Source organism: Geotrypetes seraphini, chromosome 3 (genome assembly GCF_902459505.1).
Source record: "Geotrypetes seraphini chromosome 3, aGeoSer1.1, whole genome shotgun sequence".
NCBI classification, from domain to species: Eukaryota; Metazoa; Chordata; class Amphibia; order Gymnophiona; family Dermophiidae; genus Geotrypetes; species Geotrypetes seraphini.
Genome location: NC_047086.1, coordinates 47,518,084 through 47,541,093, shown reverse-complemented (window position 1 = coordinate 47,541,093; position 23,010 = coordinate 47,518,084). Strand labels below are relative to the sequence as shown.

The following is a 23,010-nucleotide window of genomic DNA, read 5'->3' as shown; positions in this document are numbered from 1 at the left end:
GAAGCCTAAACTAATGACTGTGGAGTCAATTCAGAGCAGTTTACAAAGACATTTTATTTATTTATTTTAGTATTTATATACCACTTATAGTCTAAGTGGTTTACATTCAGGTACTCAAACATATTTCCCTATCTGTCCCGGTGGGCTCACACTCTTCCTAATAATGTACCTGGGGCAATGGGGGATTGAGTGACTTGCCCAGGGTCACAAGGAACAGCTTGGTATTTGAATCCACAACCTCAGGGTGCTGAGGCTGTAGTTCAGGTGGGGGACCACACGCACACAAAACAGTGTCTAAATTCAAGAAAAATGCTCCTGCTGAAGCTACCAATAGCTCCAGCCTACCGAAAAAGTTTGCACCTTAAGAGGTTTACTTAAAAGTGTTTACTCCTTTGCATTACATGGAGTGCTCATTTTAATACAGTAAAACCTTGGTTTGTGAGCATAATTCGTTCCGGAAGCGTGCTTGTAATTCAAAGCACTCTTATATCAAATCAAATTTCCCCATAGGAAATAATGGAAACTCAGACGATTTGTTCCACAACCCAAAAAACTTTAATACAAAATACTGTACTGTTGTGCATGTGTCACGCCTATATTGTTCTCACTTGCGATTCTTGTGCTGAGTTCAGGTGTGCTCAGCGATGCGCCGCACGTATGTTGTGCATACTTGTGTACGTGGCGTGCGTTGACGTGTTCATATTGCAAGACAATGCTCATTGATCAAGTTAAAATTTTATAAAATGTTTTGCTTCTCTTGCAAAGCACACACCAAGTTACTCACAATCCAAGGTTTTACTGTACTAGTGAGCTCCTTGTAATGCATTTGCCTAGGATTCTCAGTGGCTGCTACCGCTATCAGTAAAAGCCACCAAGAACTCTTTTGAGCATTGGAGGCTGAAATAACTCAAAAAGCTAGACTGGCTACATCTTACTCAAATGGTATGCTTTTGAACATCTGCCCCTCTGAAGGTAAAGGCCTTACTTGGGATAGGGAGTTGTAGGGTTAACTGTATTCCTAGTTAGCAAAATAGGTTGTAGCACTGTGTAGTCCTGCAACAATGATATAACTGTTGCACAGATGTGAAGATTTCCTCCCTCTTGATTTCTCCTGTCACTTCATATGTGTCATGCTGAATGAATTTTGATTTTTAAACAAAATGTAATGCTGTATTTATACAAAGGTAAACACATAACTGCTTTTAAATTATTACTTATGTATTTATGGAATACCCATGTAACCCATGTGAAAAAATAATTCCCCACTAAACTTAATTGTACTGTATAGGGATCATTAAATTTGCTAGATATTTCAAACATCTTGATAATAATCTAACTCTGCCAAAAATCTGAAAAACTGAGTTGAGGCAGGTGAATACAGCACTAAAACATGTTTCTGAATTGTAGCTAAAATAGCTTGTTCAAAGGTAACTTTTTCTTCACAAAACTCTAATGTTATCCTTTTTTTATATTTAGTTTTTGATGATTCATTTTGTTCCTTGATGCTTATGATTCATAATGGCCCTTATAAGGTCTAAGTCGCACAGTTTATCTGCAGTTTTACCCAACCCTCTCTTACTTATTTTCTTTTCTTTGCGTTTTGTAGTTCCTCCCTTTTTTCCTCTTGTTTTTGTCTGTCTGTATTATAAGTCTTCGTTTTTACTAAATTTTCCCCAGTTGATAATAAGAAAAATACTGTAATGTTTTTTAACCTTGTTCTATGTTTGTTGAATGTTGTACAAATTTTATTATTATTGTACCCCCGCTTAGAAATATGATTAAGCAGTATAAGAAATTCTGAATAAACTTAGAAACTTGGAAACTATAGCCAGCTTTAATAATACTTTTATATTGGACTAACTTAATGTAGTTTATCATTAGCTTTCGAAGATAACCCCTTCTTTCTCAGATCAGAGGAAGAAGGGGTTACCTTTGAAAGCTAATCATAAACTATATTAAGTTAGTCCAATAAAAAAGTATTATTTTCTTTCCATTAAGTTTTTGTTTTATCTAATATAATAAAAGACTAAGTCGCTCATGCGCACTCCCAACTGTGTGCGTCCGTTTTCCGTGAGATGTAGGGCACCTCAGGTAGGAGTGCACATGCGCGCGAATCTCTCTCTCCTGCCAAGGCGAACAGTAGGAGCAGCTAAGTTTTTAAAGTCGTGAAAAGCCGTCGGCCATGAAGTATGCAGGCGGCATACTTCACGATCGATGGCTTTTCAAACCCCCCCAGCACCGCCGTCGCTGAACCTTTGAAAACCCTCCACCCCCACCAGCACTGCCGGCTGCAGTTAAGGCAAGAGAGAAAATAAGAAAAGGCATGATAAGTCTTCTGTTGATCACAAGACAAAGGGAAAGAGTTACCGAATCCTTTACCAACACAGAGGATGAGGTAGAGCAGTCCCATTGGGATTTCGAGGCTGAAGAAGGCGATGTCGGCCGCAGCGGCTGTAGGCTGTGGTGGCTGCAGGCTGCGGCGGCCGAGCATGAAGCAGGGTCGAAGTTTCTTTTTTTAAATTCAAAGACGCTGCAGCGGCTCCTCTCACGAGCCGCTCCTGCGTCGGAGAAGACGGCGATTGTGAGAGGAGCCACCGGGAAGTTACACTGCTGGGGGCTTGGACTGTTAGGTCCGTGCAGGCTCCTCTCGCGGTAAATGGAGGGAGAGGGAATGCTGCGGCTGCTGGACAGGGAAGTAGGGAAGGAGATAGGAAGAAAGACACAGGGGCAGGGAGAGAGACAGAAAGACAGACAGACAAAGGGGGCCAGGGAGGGAGAGAGACAGAAAGACAGACAGACAAAGGGGGCCAGGGAGGGAGAGAGACAGAAAGAAAGACAGACATATATTCTACCACCAGCGGGAGGAAGGAAGACAGAAAGAAAAGAAGAAAGATACAGGGACAGGGAGAGACACAGAAAGACAGACAGACAAAGGGGGCCAGGGAGAGAGACAGACAGAAAGAAAGACAGCAGGACAGAGAGAGAGACGGAAATAAATACAGACAGACATATATTCTAGCACCCGTTAATGTAACGGCCTAAAATACTAGTTTCTACATAATACCTTGAAGAGTGGACTAACACGGCAATCACAACATTTCACCTAGCATCATAAATGAATCTTCAGGATATCTAATCTCATAATAAATTTCAACTGCTCCTACTGCATCAAGATAGGACACCCACACACTTCCCCGGTGCTCACTGACCCCCTTCTACCACTCAAAAATGAGAACATAAAGGTACATACCTGGCTCTGGAACAGCAGCATCTGGTATAGGGAAGTTTAGTAGAGCAGCACACAGGTTTCTTAAGTAGCCTTGTGGGTGGGCTAGTAAACTAAAGAGAGGAGAACCTAGACCCATAAGACACTCTTAACTACAACATTTATGGTATTAAGTATGAGCCCATCCAAACCCTACTATACTGCCATATAGGTGCCACCTGCAGCTATAGGGGTATTGGGGTGGTACACAGGAAGGTGTAGTTGGTTTGGGGGGGCTTATGGTGAGGTATATATCTGGCACCTTTTATGTGAAGTTCATAGCAGTACCCTCTAAAGTGTCTCATTACTCTGTTGGGATGTCTTTGTGGACACTCCATTACTATGCTGATCCCACCCATGTCCAAATGGTCAGGATTAGGACATTTTCAACATGGATGTTTTTCTGATTGAAAATTTGGTATAAAGTTAGATGTCCCTGTGGCCAAGATGTTTAAGTAGACTTTCTAAAAAAAAAAAAATAAAAAATCATTCGAAAATGGCCATTTTTGTTCTTTCAACTTTAGACGTTCAGCTGGAAACGTCCAAGTTGGACTTGGACATTTATTTTTTTTTTTAATGCCCCTTTGTGTGAAATAAATGTGCATTAGGCAAATCTCTTTCATTTGAAAGTAAGCTCTGGAATGAGAGGGCATAATATGAAGAGAGGTGATAGATTGAGGAGTAATCTAAGGAAATACTTACTTTTCTCCAGAAAAGGTGTTAGATGTGTGTAATATTATCCTGGTAGAGGTGGTGGAGGAAAAGACTGCCTGAATTCACGAAAGCGTGGGACAGGCACATGGGATCTCTTAGGGAGAGTAGGAGATAGTGGATGCTGCAAATGGACAGACTGGATGGGCCATTTGGCCTTTTTCTGCCATCATGTTTCTATGTTTATGGTGAGGATTACAGTAGGAGCAGTTGAAATTTATTATGAGATTAGATATACTGATGATTCATTTATGATGCTAAGTGAAATGTTATGATTGCCGTGTTAGTCCACTCTTCAAGGTATTATGTAGAAATAAAACAAAAACTTAGTGGAAAGAAAATAATACCTTTTTATTGGACTAACTTAATATAGTTTATGATTAGCTTTCAAAGGTAACCCCTTCTTCCTCTGATCTGAGAAAGAAGGGGTTATCTTGGAAAGCTAATCATAAACTACATTAAGTTAGTCCAATAAAAAGGTATTATTTTCTTTCCGTTTTTGTTTGTTTTTTTATACTGTATATAGAATGCTGAAATAAAATGTCTTGGTGTTATATCTTTGTAATGTATAATTTTATTTTATTATGTATGTACTATTTTCCACCAAGGATATAAGATTGAGCAGATTATAAATAAATAGAATCCTCTAGATTTTTAGTTTAAGCCTGCTAAATAGCTGGTCTGAAACTAAACAGTGGTGGCACTGCCTGCCTTACATGTATTTAACACTGTAATAATTCTAATTAGAAATGTAGCAGTGTTGCTTATATATAATAATTTCAGTACTGTATTTAAATTATTGCATTTGCAGCTATTGTTAAATATTCAAACCATTTCCACCTATTAAGAACAGCAATGGATATGTTTAAGAGAGACTGTTTTGTAATCATACTAATGCAAGTATCTTTCACAGTTTTGCCTGGACTACATCAAGATAAAACTTGAAGGTTAGTTGGTTTTTAATACCATGTATTGTGTGTCTGGTGTTTTAGATGATCAAGTGGTACGCCAGTATTGAATCTCTCTTTTGGTTTTTTTCCTGAACCTAGAAAATAAAACTAGAAAAAAAACCTAATAAACTAAATTGTAGATAGGTAGTTTAACACTAAAATTTAATATAAAAGCAAGTGCAATTATGCAATCAGGTTGCAGAAAACAGAAGAGCAATGAATACAGTTTTAGGGTTGGAGGAAAGAGAAAGCTACAGCTAATCAGTAAATGGGAGATGAGCTGTATCTCATCATCTCTGATGACCTCAAAGTTGGTATCCTACAATCAGACTGTAGAAAGAAGGTATAGAATGGAGGCAAAGAAAGGAGGTTGTAATATGCTATTTATATTAATAGGTAGTGTGACCTTCTCTGTACCATCAAGTTCATTTTTGTAAAGAGATTAAGAGTTTGTACATTCTGAATGAGAGTGTAGTCTCTACCACAGCTCTTGTGAGATGTAATTTCACAGATTTAAATATTCATATGTAACAATGCAGATACCTCAGAAGTATAATATGCAGGATATTTCTGGGGCAGGCATAGATGAAAGACTGAGATAGGGAGGGGGTAACTAATGGATAAAGAAGATAGGAATAAAAAATGTTGAAATTCCTCAGGCAGTGGTCCAGTGAAGTAATTACAGCAGCCTGTGCATGTTTTAATTCAATTTAAATTGTTATAAAGAAAAATTAAATAAATATAAATAAACTTGAACAATGAAGGCGTGAATCCAATGATGACATGGATGGTTGTGTTTAAATCCCAAAGTGGGTTATACAGAACCTTATCCAGAGGATATTTAAACACCAAATGGTGCTATGTGAACACTCAAATGTTTATCTGATATTTCACTCACAGTTTTGAAAATGATTGTGAAATGTGCCTGGGCTGTTTTTGATTATAAATTCCTCAATGTGCATCTCCAGTGCAAGTTACTCCCTCCAAGGGCCAATGACCAGATTCTACTTTTACAGAATCTTTCCAGTGCAAGTGCAGCACAGATTGTGCAGATGTTATTCACACAGCACAAGTTGTTTTCTTTGGAAATAGTTCAACACCAGCCTATTCATAAACATATATCTGATCAACAGCCTTCGCCATCAACTCTCTGATCTCCCTAAGATATCCCACATGCCTGTTCTACAAGTTCTTGAATTCAGACAGTCTTTTTTTCCACCACTTCTACTACCCTTTCTGTAAAAAAGTATTTCTTTAGATTACTCCTGAGCCTATCAGCTCTTAACTTCATCCTATGCCCTCTCATTCCGGAGCTTCCTTTCAAATGAAAGAAATTTTTGTCTCATGAGCATTTATGCCATGTAGCCTTGGCTTACTGTATTTTTCGCTCCCTAAGATGCACCCTAGATTTAGAGAAGGAAAACAAGAAAAAAAACATTCTGAACCAAATTCTCCCTGCCAGGCTCTGCACCCAACCCCACACTACTTGTCAGGCTCTGCACCCTGTCCCCCCTCCCTGCCAGACTCTGTCCCCTATCCCCCCTCTAGTGGTCTAGTGGTAGGCTGGGACAGGGCACAGTATAAGCCGGAGCAGGGCACAGGGAAGGGGCAGGGCACAGGTCAGACAGGGCAGGCAGGCAAGCCTAGTGGCAGGCAGGCCCCCTCCCCCCCAGAATTAAATGTTCTCATCAACTCTCTCTTGAACAAGGGGGTGCAATTGTATAATAGGCCAGTGTTTGCGAAATACCCCTGCTATCGCGCCCACACCTCCACCAAAGGTGAGTATACAGGTGGGAAGCCAATCTTCATCCTCTTTGGCTTTGTAGCATTCTGTAATAATTTGGCTTATTCAGTTTTCTTGATAGTAGGGGGGATATATGTGGAGGGGAGGCAAGGGTTTTGTTGTTCCTTGCTCTGTATTATGTGTATTTATAAAATGGCAATTGTACAGAATATTGTTTCTTTTTATACTTTAATAAAATACGTTTGGATGGGATCAAATGGTTTGCGGGGACTGAGCTCACGGGGACGTGACGGAAACGGGGTTTTTTATTTCTGTCTTAGTAGTTTGCCGATCCACAAAATAATTCTTTTATTTCCGCCGGTCCATAGATGTAAAAAAGGTTGAAACAGGTTTTATCTTATGTGGAGTGTGTTCTAGGCAATGCGCTTCCCTTTTCTGCAGCTGGTCTCTTGCTGGATAAGTATGAGGCCTTCCGTTTAACTGATTCGGGTCAGCGGCTGTTTATGAGACGGGTGGGTGTCTTGGGGAAGAAGGTGATTCTATCTGTTTGGATTGGAGAAACTTTGCCATCCTTTTGGGCATGGAGGAATCGTTTGCATGCTCTGCTGCTGCTGGAGCGGAAGGATGCGTCTTATAGCTTACGAAGAAAGCGACAATTTCTTCGGATCTGTGATTCTTACCTTTTTTCATTATCACCACGGGCTAGAAGTGACATTCTAAATTCATTGTGATTCTTTCTGAGACCCGGGCTTGTTTTCCATCTTTGAGGGGACGCCAGGTATACTTCTCTTTCCCTTCCTTTCTTTTCTTTCTTTTTCTCTCTTTCTTCTCTCTTTTTCAGTGTTGGAGTCAATCTTTGTCTTTGGCAGTGGGTTATCTGAGTCCAAGCCTACTGCACTACAGTTATTTCTTGTTTCAGACTAGGTGGTTTGGGTGGGATTGTTGGATCTGATATTTTGTTTCTGATTGTTCTCTTCTGTTGCTGCGGTTATTGCCTGTTGGCTTGTCCTTTGTTATTTGATAATAAAAATTGATTCAACATAAAAAAAAAGGTTGAAAAACACAGTTATAGAGGATCTGTACAAGAAATATATATTAGATGGCACTCACTTTGTGATGGTCAAGGAGATAATATAGGGAAGTCAAAAGGGTGACATCATACTACCTGTGCTGTAACAGGTACAGTCCCAGCACATGAATATAAACAAGCTCTGGTGTGTAACAAATATATAGTACTAAAAGCCATAAATTTAACTCTCCTACTCGTAGGAATGCCATCATTGCGCTAGTATATCAAACTGGCCATAGAGATTGACACATGTGAACTGAAATTAAGAATCAAAAAGTCAGGATCAAAAAATCGCTGCATGCCGAAGCGGCTAATAAAAAGGAAAAAAAAAAAACCCAACGGCATGACATTACTAAAATTCACAGTGAGAAAGAGAGAGCAAAACTTGAAAGTACCGCTAAAAAATTATCGGCAAGATACTATCTAAAATCCCCAGAGAATAAACGAAGCAAAGATACTAAAAACTAAAATTCTTAAGCTCTTTACTTAAGTTTTTAGTATCTTTGCTCCTCCATTTATTACCCTTGTCTTCTGATCCCATCGGCATTATGATCTCATTTTTTATTTTTTGTTCATTTATAGAATTTTTATACAATTGTTTTCATCCATTCTTGAATATCTATGTACTGAACATCTTGGTATGTATGTAGTGCCTGCAGTTGTGCCAGATACACTTTCCATGCCTCTGCTTACTCAGCGAGGCACTGCGGCTGCTGAAAATGTGGCAGATCTGGCTGATTTTCAGGATCCAGATCAGTGTGAAGCCCCAGATCAGGGGGAGGATCCCACTGTGTGTAGAGTTTTCAAGCACGTGCATCTGGTAGATTTGATCTCTGAATCTCTCCAGGAATTAAAACTGCAGTCTAAGCACCCTGTCACTGTGGAATGTTCCCTTATGAGTGACCAGAGGCCGCAATCCGCCTCTTTTCCTGATCATCCTGACCAAGTTTGATTCTTACGGATATTTGGGAGGCGCTTGAGGGTCCTTTGAAATGTGCTCACACTGTCTCAGCTTCATCCCATGGCAGATGCTTTTAACAAGTGCTTTGCTTCCCTGAAGGTGGATTCCTCAGTGGCACAGGTCACCAAGCACAATTCTCTCCTCAGTGACAGGGGATTGGTGTGGATTGGTGTGTGGATTTCATTCTCAAGCATCTGTTTGATTCGGTAGCTGCTGGCATTAAGGTGGCGTCAGCCTCTTCTTTTGTGGCCCAGGCATACTCCTAAATATATAAATGACCTTTTCTCCTTCCCAATCAACAGACATAAGAGAAGCTCACACTTGAATTTTATATCCCCACCGGTTAGAGGATGCAAATTCAAAAGTCACCATCAACATCTTCTCTCATATCAAGCAGCATTATGGGATAAAGACCTGGAATGATTACTTATGCATGCTAATTCTTATGGAGAATTCAGGAAACACCTAAAAACATATCTGTTCCTGGAGTACTTAGGCAGCTGATTTGTACAATCTTTCCCATTCTAATTGATCTCTAGATCAATTAGTTTTGCTTGTCAGTTCTGCTCGATTTGTAGCATTTCTAATCATTGTAAACCGTATAAAACTTATTATTATTTCAAGCTCCATCATGATCCTATGGTGCTTTGTTACTTGGATTTCCTAATCTCAGGAGTGGACTATATGGCTGATGCCCTGTATGAGATTTTGAAAGTCTTTGTTAAGCTTTCCACCTATTCCATTTCAGCTCGCAGGATGCTCTGGATCTGGCAGTGGTCTGGTGGTTCGTTTTCTAAGGCAAGGAAGGAGTCTTTCCAACCAGTGATAAGTCTTTATTGTAAAACAATGGTCCCAACAAGGATCACAGTTTTGGCATGCAAAGCGCCTTCTTGAGGGGACACTTAGCTAAATCAATGATGAAAGAAAAAAATGAACGGAGTGGTTTGACCACAGAAGCATTTTTTTCTTTCAGTGTACCAGTTGCCCTTTAAGGACAGCTGCTTTTCGGCCAGGGTTTGGATGACCTCATGACCAGTGTGCAGGATCGCAGACCTAAGTTGTTGCTTGTGAATAGATCCTGCCTTTCCAAGGGTTCTGGACGCTGTAATTTTTGTCCCTTCAGACACTCTCATCCATACTCAGGTTCTCCCGCTGGCCAGCAGGTCTCCTTATCTGCCAGACAGCGCTTCGACAATTCTCGATGCCAGCAACTTCTGCAAAGAAGCAATTCTGACGCCAAGCTGGTGTCTCCTTCCCCTCTCCCCCTGCATATTGTGGGGGTGGGGGAGTTGTCTTCCTTTCTGACAGAATGGCAGGCAGGCAGAATGACAGAATGACATTACCTCTGTCCACTGGGTCTTGGAGGTTCTCAGGGATGGCTTCAAACTGGAGTTTCTCTGTTCTCTAACCGAGTATTTTCTGGATTCAGTGGCGTGCCACCCCAAGAAGGCGCCTCTGGTGCAGGCCACGGTCCACAGGTTACTTGATATTGCAGCGATAGAGCCCATTTCAGAGCAAGTCTCAGGCTCTGGGAGATGCTTAATATACTTCATCATTCCAAAGAGAGGCTTCGAAGACTGGAGACCTATTCTGAACCTCAAGGTGGTCAATGCAGAGCTGAAAGTGCCCTGCTACCGCATGGAGACAGTATGCTCAGTGATAGCCTTGGGGGTGCCGGGAGAGTTCTAGCCTCCCTGGATCTGACGGAGCTGTATCTCCATATTATCCTAAGACAAGCAGGCAGCTATTGTCACATATGGGTGACGTCATCGACAGAGCCCGGATGCGGACGCCTCACAAGCAGACTTGCTTGAAGAATCTCGAAGTTTCGAGTTGCCCGCACATGCGCGAGTGCCTTCCCGTCCAGCATAGGGCACGTCTTCTCAGTTTTCCGCAGAGCTGAGAAGTCTGTCTTTGACGCTCTGCGTTAACTTCATTACTTGTGCCTTCTCTGAACCGTGGTTTAACTTTTTTCCTCACGAATCGCTGTTCTTCTTTTTATTTATTTTATTTTCAGTTTAAAAAAAAAATGTTTTTCCTCTTCCATCCTTTTCCGGGACAGGTCACTTGGCTGCAGCCCAAGGGCTTCGATCTTGCGGCGGCTATTTTCACTTCTATGTCCCGGCCTGTCACGGGCTTCAAGAAGTGTAGCAAGTGCCAGCGCACGATCTCTCTTACTGACCCACACCGTCGCTGCCTCAAGTGCCTTGGGCCGAAACATCATATTGCCTACACTGTACTATGCTTCAGTCTCGAGCTTTCAATCGTCGTATTTTGGTGGACAAGCTCTTCGAGATGGAATCTTCTACTGATTCCTAGACTTCAAAGGCGACCTCGGCCTCGACTCCTACCGAGGTTACTCCTGCTTCCACCTCGAGCCTAATCAGACCTTCGTCGTTTGCAGAGGCTCTTTCTTCGACGACATCTGCTGTATCTTCTCCTGTTTCCTCAGGTCAGATAGCTCAGCAGTCAGTTCCAGCGGTAGTGATTAAAGTGCCTAAGACTTCCTAAGACTCACACTACCTCGAAAGAACCTCCAGCCAAGGCAGGTGGTCCGGTTTCAGACGCGGATCCATCCTTGCCGGCTTCTTTCCAGACCATGTTGGAGAAGCAATTCATTCAGTTCCTTACTAATATGGGACCGAAGCTTCTTCCTCTCATCCAGCCTGGGCATTCAACAGTCTCCCGTGAGGTCGAGCAGCTTCCATTGCCTCAGACTGACCTTACACACTCTTTGCAGGGAGCAAAATCTCTGCGAGTGTCTGGTCTGGCATCAGTGCATTTACAGCAAGGCGCAGATTCTTTGTAAGTGCCTCGGAAGGAATCCTCACACTCTAAACAAGGAGCAGAGTCTATGGGAGTGCATCGAGGTTCCTCCACTAAGCCTCTGGAGCTTCGATCTAAAGCCTCCAGTCCCATACATACGTTGATACCATCAGCTGCTTCCATCTCCGAGGCGAAGTCTCCTCGATCTTCGAGATCTGCTTCCAGGCACAGTTCTTCTAAAGAAAGACCTTCTTCCACTAAGCCTCGATCTACTCCAACCTTGACTAGACCACCGACTCCTTGTTCGAGGTCTCCAATGCCGAACCTCGAGGATGTCCCGGTTTCGATTGCCTCATGCAAGCCACCATATTCATTTGATGCCTTTTTTCCTGCCGAAGCTTCATCTTCGACCCAGGCTGCCTCGACGTCCTCAAGTCCTTCTCGAGGCAAAGCATTAGCAGATCAGCTATCTTTCTCATCTTTTCTTCGTCAGATGGCTGTGGACTTGGATCTTCAATTAGATACTGGTTCCAAATACTCTAAGGAGTATCTAGAAGTCATGCATCTTCCTCAACCTCTGGCAGAGTCTCTTAAGCTTCCACTTCATAAGCTTTTGAATCAGACTTTTGGTCGATGCATGGAAACACCTTTTTCCATACCAGCTGTTCCAGGAAAATTGGACTCTAGGTATAAAACTGTGCATCGCAAAGCTCACAGTTATCTCATCAATCCCTGCTTGTTGAGTCCTACCAGCTGTTCCAGGAAAATTGGACTCTAGGTATAAAACTGTACATTGCAAAGGGTTTGACAACTCACAGTTATCTCATCAATCCCTGCTTGTCCAGTTCTCCTTGAAGAGGTCCCATCCTTCCAAGGTTTACGCCACCGTTCCTCCTGGAAGGGAAAACTATGGACAAATTCGGACATCGCATCTATCAAAATGCCATGATGTCCTCTAAAGTCCTCGGTTATAATTTTCAATTCATTACTTATTTTGAATTCCTTATTTCTCTATTGCCAAAGTTTTTGACTTATCTGGATACTCAAAAGCATTTTGAATTTCAAGAAGTCCTGGCTTCTTTATCCCAACTCAGATTACATCTCCTGCAGTCATCTTATGATGCCTTCGAGTTGTCTGCCCGGGCAGCTGCTTGTTCTGTGGCTATGCGTCGTCTTGCTTGGCTTCGTACCATTGACATGGACTCTAATCTTCAAGACTGCTTAGCCAATATCCCTTGTGACAGCAATGATCACTTCGATGAATCCATCGAGGCAGCCACAAAGAAATTGTCTGACCATGAGAAATCCTTTGCTTCTATTGTCAGACCCTTTGTCAAGAAGCTCTAAAAGTTTGGGATTGGGCAAACCGCCACAACAAACACAGCAGCAGACCCACAACAACAGACCACAACAGACCCACGGCAACAGACCCACAGCAAACAGGAAGTTAAGTCACATCCAGCTGACTGAGACAGAAGGTTCACAGCAAGAAACCCACAAAAATCAGAAGGGGGATAAGAAATGACAGCCCAAGGAAGTCAGAAGATGAGCTTTCCAGTCTTCTGCACCTGCTGTAATATGTATGACTACCTCCCCTCGGGGACTCGGACATACATATGCAGTCTATGCATGGAGCTGGATAGCCTGAAACAGCAAGTCCGGCTACTAGAAGAGACAGTAAGGGAACTAGAAGAATGCCTCACCTTTGAAGAAGAAATCTGCGAGCAGGAGAAGCGACTAGTGGAGCCCAGCATTCCTCCTTATCTTCTGTTTTGGACTATCCAATTCTGGCCTCAAATCTACATCTATCCGAGTCCATCTCAGTGCAATTGTGGCTTTCCATCAGCCTATTGAAGGGAAACCCCTCTCTGCTCATCCGGTGGTTTCCAGATTTATGAAAGGACTTTTCAATGTCAAATCTCCTCTCAAACCGCCTCCTGTGGTTTGGGACCTCAATGTTGTCCTTTCTCAACTCATGAAGCCTCCATTTGAACCAATTGATAAGGCTCATCTGAAGTATCTCACTTGGAAAGTGGTGCTTCTCATAGCTATCACTTCTGCTCGACGGGTTAGTGAGCTGAAAGCTTTAGTTGCTGACCCACCGTTCACAGTGTTCCATCATGACAAAGTGGTTCTTCGTACTCATCCTAAATTCCTCCCTAAAGTGGTCTCAGAATTTCATCTCAACCAATCCATTGTTCTTCCAGTGTTTTTTCCAAAGCCTCATTCTCATCCTGGAGAAGTTGCACTTCATACTCCTGGACTGTAAACGTGCTTTGGCCTTCTATTTAGAATGCACCAAACCACACAGAACTGCTCCTCAACTTTTTATCTCCTTCGATCCCAATAAGTTGGGTCATCCTATTTCTAAGCATACCATCTCCAACTGGATGGTGGCTTGTATCTCATTCTGCTATGCCCAGGCTGGATTACCCCTTCACAGTAAAGTCACAGCCCATAAAGTTAGAGCTATGGCAGCTTCAGTAGCTTTCCTCAGATCTACCCCTATTGAGGAAATTTGTAGAGCTGCTACTTGGTTCTCGGTTCATACTTTCACTTCTCACTATTGTCTGGACACTTTCTCCAGATGGGATGGACAGTTTGGTCAAACAGTATTACAAAATTTATTCTCCTAAATTGCCAACACTCCCACCATCCCATTCTGGTTAGCTTGGAGGTCACCCATATTTGAGAATACCTGCCTGCTTGTCCTGGGATAAAGCAGTTACTTTCCGTAACAGGTGTTTTCTAGGGACAGCAGGCAGCTATTCTCACAACCCACCCACCTCCCCTGATTGGCTTCTCTGCTAGCTATCTGAACTGAGTAGATGCGCCCTACGCTGGGCGGGAAGGCACTCACGCATGCGCGGTGCGGGCGACTTGAAATTTTGAGTTTCTTCAAGCAAGTCTGCTTGTGAGGTGTCCGCGTCCGGACTCCGTCGACGACGTCATCCATATTTGAGAATAGCTGCCAGCTGTCTCTGGATAACACCTGTTACGGTAAGTAACTGTGCTTTCCCATTCTTCCGGACCACAGGAAGTATCTGAGGTTCCATGCCTTGGAACCGTATTTCCAGTTTGTGGTGATGCCCTTTGGATTGGTGACGGCACTCAGGACCTTCACCAAAGTGATGGTGATTGTGGCGTCCTATCTTTGCACCCTGGGTGTCCTGGTTCACCCTTATCTGTACAACTGAGATATCAGGCTGTTCTTCAGGTGGTTAGGTTGCTCCAGCACCTGGGCTGGGTGATCAATTTCAGGAAGTCACCTTATGTTCTTAGTTAATGCATGATTTGGAAAATCTGACAGTTCGATTTCACAAGGGACAGAAGAAAGTGTTCATGCCTGTGTCCCGTCAGGAGAAGCTTCAGCAGGTTATCAGGCACCTTATGGCCACTCTGGTCCCAAGGTACCTCCAGGTTCTGGGGACCATGGTGACGATGATAGATGTGGTCCCTTGGGCCAGAGCCCATTTGCGGCCATTGCATGATGCTTTGCTGTCACGTTGGAGTCCACAGCCCCTGCCCTGGTCAACCATGGCACGGAACATTCTTACCTGGTGGCTGCAACCTCTCTCGTTCTCCAGGGGTCTTCCCCTCTGGATTTCAGAGTGGATGATTTTGTCAACAGATGCGATTCTCAAAGGCTGGGGGGGGGGGGGGTGGTGTGTATGACCGTGCCTGTTCATGGTGGTGTGTATGACTGTCCATATTCAGGGCCGGTAGGCTCCCTCAGAGTGCAAGTGATTGATCAATTGCCTGGAGCTTTGGGCGATTTGGCTTGCTCTCTTTCACTTCGAGAGTCATGTATTGTCCAGCCTTCTTTTGTGTAAACCACCTAGAAATTGTTTGATTATGGCGGTATAGAAGAATAAAGTTATGTTATGTCAATCATCTAGCTATCTGCGTCTTCTCAGACAACGCCATGGTGGTAGCTTATGTCAGTCGGCAGGGTGCACGAGGAGTCCCTCCCTGAGTGTGGAGGCTCAGCTTCTTTTCTGGTGGGCAGAGAGACAACTAGTGGCACTGTCAGTGGCTGGAGTGGACAACGTTCAAGCGGATTTTCTCAGTCATCAGACTCTGGACCCCGGAGAGCGGTCTCTGTCTCAAAGAGCGTTCAATTGCATAGTAGATCAGTGTGGAGAAGACACATTCAATTTAATGGCAGTTCTTCAGTTTCCATCACAAGGCAGGCAGCAAAGGCCTGGACACTCTGGTTCAGCTCTGGACACGGGAAGGGTCTCCTCTGTGTCTTCCCTCCGTGGCCCATGATAGGGCATCTGTTGCGATGGATAGCAACCCATGGAAGTCCGGTGATACTTGTCACACCTGATTGGCCGAGATGGCCATGGTGTGCCGACTTGGTTTGGCTTCAATGGGATCAGGGACTCTGGTTACCTTGTCACTCTCACCACCTCATGCAGAATGCAGGATCCAGACCACTTTGATCTTACGGTGTGGCTATTGGGTGTGCAGCCCTGACTAGTCGGGGCTATTCTGCAGCTGTGGTTGCTATGTTGCTTCGCAGTGGCTACCTATGTGAAGGCTTGGAGGTGTTATCAGGCATGGTGCATCCTGAGTCATGTTTACTGTCTGTTCCGTCAATTCCTTGTGTTCTGGAATTTCTGCAAGATGGCCTGAAGAAGGGACAAAAGGTTGCTTTTCTCCGGGTGCAGATTGCTGAGCTGTCTTATATGGGCCTTCCTTCTCTGAATGGCTCCTTGGCAGCTCATCTGGATGTAGCTCGTTTTCTGAGGGGTGCTCTGAGGCTTCGTCCTCCATTGCGCCTTCTATGTCCGACTTGGAATCTTAACTTGGTTTTCCGCTCTCTTACTTTGCATCCATATGAGCCTCTGGAGCAGGTGTCCCTTATGGATCTTATGATCAAGACTGTGTTTCTCGTGGCCATTACCTCAGCTTGTAGGGTTTCGGAGCTTCAGGCTCTGTCCTGCCGGAATCCCTTTCTGCATATTACGGATTCCGGTGTGATGCTGTGCACTGTTCCTTCTTTTCTTCCAAAAGTGATGTCCACTTTCCATGTTAATCAGTAAGTCCGGCTTCCTGCTTTTGCTTCCTCCAGCTTGAGGGAGCAGGTCCGGGTGTTGCGGTCCTTGGATGTTCACAAGCTGCTGTTGCGGTACCTGGAGGTCGCAAATGAGTTTTGCATCTCTGACCATCTGTTTGTTCTAGCAGGTCCTGCCCGCAAGGGTAAACCAGCTTCTAAGGCTGTCCTTTCCAGATGGATCCGTATGGCCTTTTCCGTGGCTTACATGGCAGCTGGAAAGCCCTCCCCTCCTCGCGGAAAAAAGGTTTGGACAATTTCCTGGAGGAAAAGTCCATAGTCTGTTATTGAAAAAGACATTGGGGAAGCCACTGCTTGCCCTGGATTGGTAGCATGGAATATTGCTACTCCTTGGGTTTTGGCCAGGTACTAGTGAAGTGGATTGGCTACCGTAAGAACGGGCTACTGGGCTTGATGGACCATTGGTCTGACCCAGTAAGGCTATTCTTATGTTCTTATGATTAAGGCACTGGCTGGTTCAAATCCCCTCTAGGAGCCCCCTGGGATTCCAAGGAAAAATAAAAAGAGAACTCTCTGCAGTAGGAAGAGTCCTCAACTCTAGGGGACCTATCCCCAGCTGAGGAAGAGGAATTTTCAGTGGTCAGATTGTTTAGGTGAGAGGAGCTCCAGAGGCTAATTGATTGTGTGACTGAAATACTGAGGTACTGTGCAGGCCTGCACAAGCCTTTTCCTTCTTTAGGGCTCTCTCCAACTTGGTCCTAAATGAGCGAGAAGGTATTAATGGTTTGTACTGGGGCACCAGTTTCCTGAGTAGACTTTACACTCTGCCATATGATGAATTGGTCAAGATGTTGCAACTCTCCATGGTGGATGTGCTGGTCACAGCAGTGACCAGGGAACAATGATCCCTATTATAGTAGCTCAGTGCCTATGATAGGAAGGTGGAGCAGCTCCTTAAACAAGCCTTTGTGTCTTCAGCTTTGGGGATTGAGGTCTCCATATGTGGGAGCTATGTGACTTACATCCTCCTGTGGAAGGTTTTAGCAGATGCCAGTCTCTCTAATGGCTGCACACTTGGAGTTAGGGTTCACTACCTCATTTGTATCGTCTCCTGGTCAGTGATTATAGTATTAGTTCAGAGTTGGCTATGGCGCTTGGCTGTCAATGTAACCTCCAAATCTTGTTTGAATAAGCTGCCCTGTAGATAGATCCAAGATGGCCGACGGTCCCGGACGCTGAGCAGCACACCGGAGGAGACTTTCTGAAAATTTTCTGCTGAACAGATTTACCTACCTAGAATGCCGAAGAGGAGAGGTCGCAGCGCCGCTGGAGCCTCGCGGCGTTCGGCGGTCCCCTCGTTCGGCAACATAGAAGAACTCCTGCGTCGGATGCAGGATATCCCGGCAGCGTCGGCACCCCCGCTGGAGACGCCTCAGAGGGGCGGAAATGAGGTGATCTCCTTGGGGCTAGAGACAACGTTGAGCCCCGACGCTAGGGCACCTCCCCCACCTCCTCAGGTTACCAGCTCCCCACGAGTGGAGGAGCTGCTGGGAGAAGGCAGGCATCTACCCTCGGAGGCCAGAGAGAACAGAGAGGGGAGCGTGGAGATGGACTCCCTGAGTTTTCAGGTGAGTCCAAGAAACACCGAGGACTTGGAAACATCAGGGATTACTTCAGGCCAGCAGAAGGATTGCCAGGAACAGCTGAAAACTGGTGAGACTATTCAAACTTTTAATCCTTCATATGTTATTGAAAAACCCAGAGAAGTAACACTGGATTCAATTTGGGATTTAGTGGCTGACCTCGCCAAGTCTGTCAAGCCCCAGCTTTTGCAGCTGGAAAATAAAATTACTCTTCAAGAAACTGAGATAAACATAAAAGTTGAAATTGGTGAATCTAAGAATTCTATTGAGAATATACAACAGGAGTTAAAAGTATCAAAACAGCTTAATGAAGCAATAATAAAAGATAATACAAATATGCGTAGAAAACTGGAATCTTTGGAGAATTTTTCTCGTAATAATAATCTCCGACTGATTAACTTTCCTAGGATAGCCTCGGTGACACCTAGGGATATGTTGAAACGTTATATATTGGAGATTTTGGGTATTCCAGAGGATACATTACCACCACTTACTCAAGTATATTACCTACCAATGAAAGCTATTAAATCACCATCTAAACAACAGGAGAATAATCAACTACTTAATGTTTCAGCAATCTTGGAACTTTCGGATAGAGAGCTAGTATCTCCGGCAACATTGCTTCTTACTGTGGCTCTTGCTCCAGATAAAAACTGGTTGCTTAGATTGTTCTTTAGAAATAAAATGAAAGAATTTCTTGGACAAAAAATATTAATGTTTCCAGACTTGGCACGGGAAACCCAGAGGAGAAGGCGAGAGTTTCTTTTGATGAAGCCAGGGGTTACATCTCTTGGTGGGACTTTTTTCCTTAGACACCCTTGTAAATGTGTAATACAATACCATATGAAGAAATATGTATTCTTTGAACCATTCCAGTTGACAGCCTTTTTGGCAGGAACTCGGCTGGATGAAGGAAAATCAAAATCAAAGTGAAGTGCATTTGAATAATGATATCCTTTCTCAGCCAGGGGATCTTGTTTTCCTAATATTTGAATTGATAGTTGTTAGCAGTTGTTAGCATTTGTTAATATGTCCGCCTTATCCTTCTTGGATCTAATGTTGAGGACTTGAGCTGAATTTAAGCTAAATATTTATTTGATTTGATTTGATTATTATGTATTTTACCTTTGAGTATTATTTTCTTGCTTTTCTTCAACTTTCTGTACAAGTGGATACTTGATTTATAACATGTAAAAATTTGATAAATAAATAATAATAAAAAAAAAAGAATAAGCTGCCCTGTAGAGGCTATCTACCTTTTGTTGAAGACCTGGAGTGACTGATCTAAGACTTTGGAAAGGCCAAGTCATAGTATCTCCAGGACAACCTCAGTGACCAGATCTAGGGTTAAGGATGGAGGTTGCTTCCACTTTGAGTGGTTCCCCTCTGGTATTATGGCAATACCCAAGATGCAAAAAGGGATGTCCTTTCAGTGTGCTTAGAGAGCAAGAGAGGATGGATCCTCACCTTCCATAGCCCCTGGTAAAGACTCCCAATGAAGCTCAGTGAGTCACCTCAGTAGTGAAGTGTTCTACCAAAAATGGACCCATATTGCCTCCAAGTGGTTCTTGAAAGTGGTGCACCAGGCAGAACTGGTTTCTAATGCCTTTAAAGCATCTGTCTGTAGATTTTTCCAACAAGAGGGATGTCAACAAATCAACTCTAGCAGTTCCTACTGTTGGGAGAGTGGAGTCTGTGCCCTGACAACCGTATTATGGAAGCTCGAATAAAGCGGGAAGATTATTAGCTAATTACCTCAAGGTGAAAAAAATAGAAAAGTTAAAAAAAAAAATCCATTATCCCAGGACAAGCAGGCAGAATATTCTCACTGATGGGTGACATCACTGACAGAGCCCTGGTATGGACACTTTAAGAACTTAGAAAGTTCTCCATAACCTGCATCGCGCATGTGCGAGTGCCTTCCCACCCGACGTAGGCGAGCAGTCCCTCAGTTTCCACGGAGCTAAGAAGTCGCATTTTCAACGTTGTTGAAAATTTTTTCGCTGCCTTCCCGCTCATATGGCTCTTTTTTCTTCTTTTTTATCGTAGTTCGGTTTCTTTTCCTTTTTACTATGGTTTGTAAAAAAAAATATTTTATGTTTTTGTGGTTGCGGCACAGGGCCTGTTGCCATGATTCAAGCCTCGACCTTCGATTTTGCCGAGACCGTTTGTCCCTTCATGTGCCATCCACAGTCGGGGTTAAAAAAATGTGCACAGTGTGCTCACCCTATTTCCCCCACGGACCCACATCACTGGTGCCTCCAGTGTTTGGGACCGGACCACAGAGCTGATTCGTGCACCTGTTGTTCCATGCTTCAGAAGAGGACCCTCAAAACCCGTCAAATTCAGCAAAAGTTACTTTTCGGGTCCGGTATGGAGGGGAATTTGATATCGGCTCCGACTTAGGCCTCCACACCGAAGTTGGTACTGCATCCTTCGACACTGCAGGAGTCTACATTGGTGTCGCAACCAGTGGGTAAGCCGGCTAAGAAGCCTTCCCCCACCCCTGCGGGCCCTCAGGCCACTTCAGCAGTGAGCCAAGTCCTGCTGAGCTCGAGGAGCCCTAAGAAACACTCGGCTTCGATTGAGGTGAGTGCCTCCTCATCGTTCTCCTCATCTCCGGAGTGCAGAGCGGCACCGAAGGTACCGGTGAAAAAGCAAGAGGTACCGGTGCCATCTCTTGAGGACAAAATCGCAGTGATAATGCGAGTCTAATTGAGGGAGGAGTTGCAACTCTTACTTCCGGTCATGGTGACACCTGCTCCGCCAGTACTGGTCCGGTCTGAGCCTCTGCTATCGGCATCGACCCTGGTGGCTCCCATTCGTTCTGACCCTTGGTTGCCGACACCGGCTCTTATGACACCGGTGTGGCCTGAGCCTTTGTCAGCACCGACTTTTGCTGAACCGGTGGCTACTGTTGTGGCACCTCCACAGCACTCTTTTTCGATGCTATTGGTCCAGGATTTGGTGTCTGAACCAGCTCGGCATCGTACTTCTGCCCATAACTCCCCTGCCTCAATGTCGGTCAGATCGGGGAAATCGGTGCAGAAGTCTAAGCACATTGAGTCCTTGACACCGGGTTCCCGAGGTGGGTTACCACCGGTGCGGGATACCAATCTTTGGGAAGACTCTGAAGAGCCTGTCTTAAGAGATGATGAGGCCTCTTCTGATGAAGTTTCTCCTCTCAAGAGCCTGTTCCAAAACCAGAACAGACCTCCTTTTCCAAATTTTTGAAGGAAATATCAGAGGCACTTTCTATCCCTCTGGAGTCTGATTCAAAAAAAAAATCTAAAGCATTTTTAGATGCATTGGATTTTGATCAGCTACCTAAGGAGTTCCTCAAGCTCCCCCTTCATGATATTTTGAGGGAGACTTTTATAAAAATCTTGAAACTCCTTTGACCATTCCTGGGGCTCCTCGTAAGCTTTGATGCCCTCTATAGGATTATTTCTGTTCCCGTCTTTGACAAGCCTCAGCTTGAACGTTATAAGCTAATCGTATTTAATGCTATATGAGCTTTCACCTCCAGTTTAACTGTGTTTGTTTGTCGGTTCCCTGACGCAGGACCGAAACGTGGCACGTTGGAACCAGCTACTTTTTCAAAGCTAAATTTGAGCAAATCTGCTTTTACATTTTAGATTTGTATAAAAAGCTAAGCATAGCTGCAGTAGCTAGCAACATAACAGTTAAGAAAAAATTTTTACCTGGAGCAAATTCACTGCAATGATTGGGTGGTGAGGCGGAACATATTACTTTCATGTCTCTGAGCAGAGTTCTATCAGTTATAGAAATTGATAATTGTTGAATTATCATTTATGAATATTCTTCATGTAGTGACTTTTCCTCAATTTAAGTGACTGGTTGATCAAGGCTGTGTCATCTCAAGAAGTAGTCCAAGCAACGTCTCAGACCATTTCTTTTCTTCAGACTCTGGGATTCGAAGTCAACTTCCCCAAATCCCATCTCATTCCAACTCAGCGTCTACAGTTTATTGGGGCAGTCCTGGACACCACTCTGATGAGGGCGTTCCTCCTGCCAGATCGACTTCAAAAGTCCGTCTCTGTCAGCAATTGCTTCCACTTCAAACCATCTCTGCCAGACACATGATGGTTCTTCTAGGCCACATGGCTTCAACAGTCCATATCACACCACTGGCAAGACTTCATTTACGCATTCCTCAGTGGAATCTGGCCTCCCAGTGGTCTCAGGCGACGGATCGTCTTTCACAACACATATCTGTGACATCATCTCTTCTGCAGTCGCTTCAATGGTGGTTGACCTCCTCCAATTTTTCTAGAGGCCTCCTTTTTTCACTTGTCCTCTCATCACAAGATCACGACGGAAGCGTCCCCTTATGCCTGAGGGGCATACATAGATGATTTGCAGACTCAAGGTATTTGGACCGCCAGGGAGCGGAAGTTTCATATCAATTTCCTGGAACTCAGAGCGATGTTTTATGCCCTCAAGGCATTTCAACATCTTCTCTCCCCTCAAGTCCTTCTCCTTTGCACGGACAATCAAGTAACAATGTACTACATAAACAAGCAAGGAGTCACGGGCTCTCTCATGTTGTGTCAGGAGGCCCAGAAAATCTGGTTTTAGGTGACAGCTCACAATCTGTTCTTGAAGGCTGTCTACATTCAAGGAGAGAAGAATTCACTGGCAGACAACCTCAGCAGAATTCTTCAGCCTCACAAATGGACTCTCGACTCTGCAACTCTCCAGTCCCTATTTGCTCAATGGGGCAATCCACAGGTGGACTTATTCGCAGCCCCTCACAATCACCAGTTGCTCCAGTTTTGCTCCAGACTTTACTCTCCTCGCCGTCTGGCAGTGGATGCTTTTCTTCTGGATTGGACGGATCGGTTTCTATATGCC

General features: G+C 44.1%; 1 protein-coding gene across 11 annotated transcripts in view; it reads left to right on the top strand.

The window, feature by feature from the left end:
• Positions 1–23,010, top strand: part of SENP6 (SUMO specific peptidase 6) — a 373,212-nt gene that overhangs the window by 201,848 nt on the left and 148,354 nt on the right. For all 11 annotated transcript variants that reach the window (XM_033935430.1, XM_033935428.1, XM_033935423.1 and 8 more), the window contains one exon: positions 4,890–4,923. In XM_033935430.1, the coding sequence (XP_033791321.1) occupies positions 4,890–4,923 (34 nt within the window). The remainder of the gene's footprint in view (positions 1–4,889; positions 4,924–23,010) is intronic.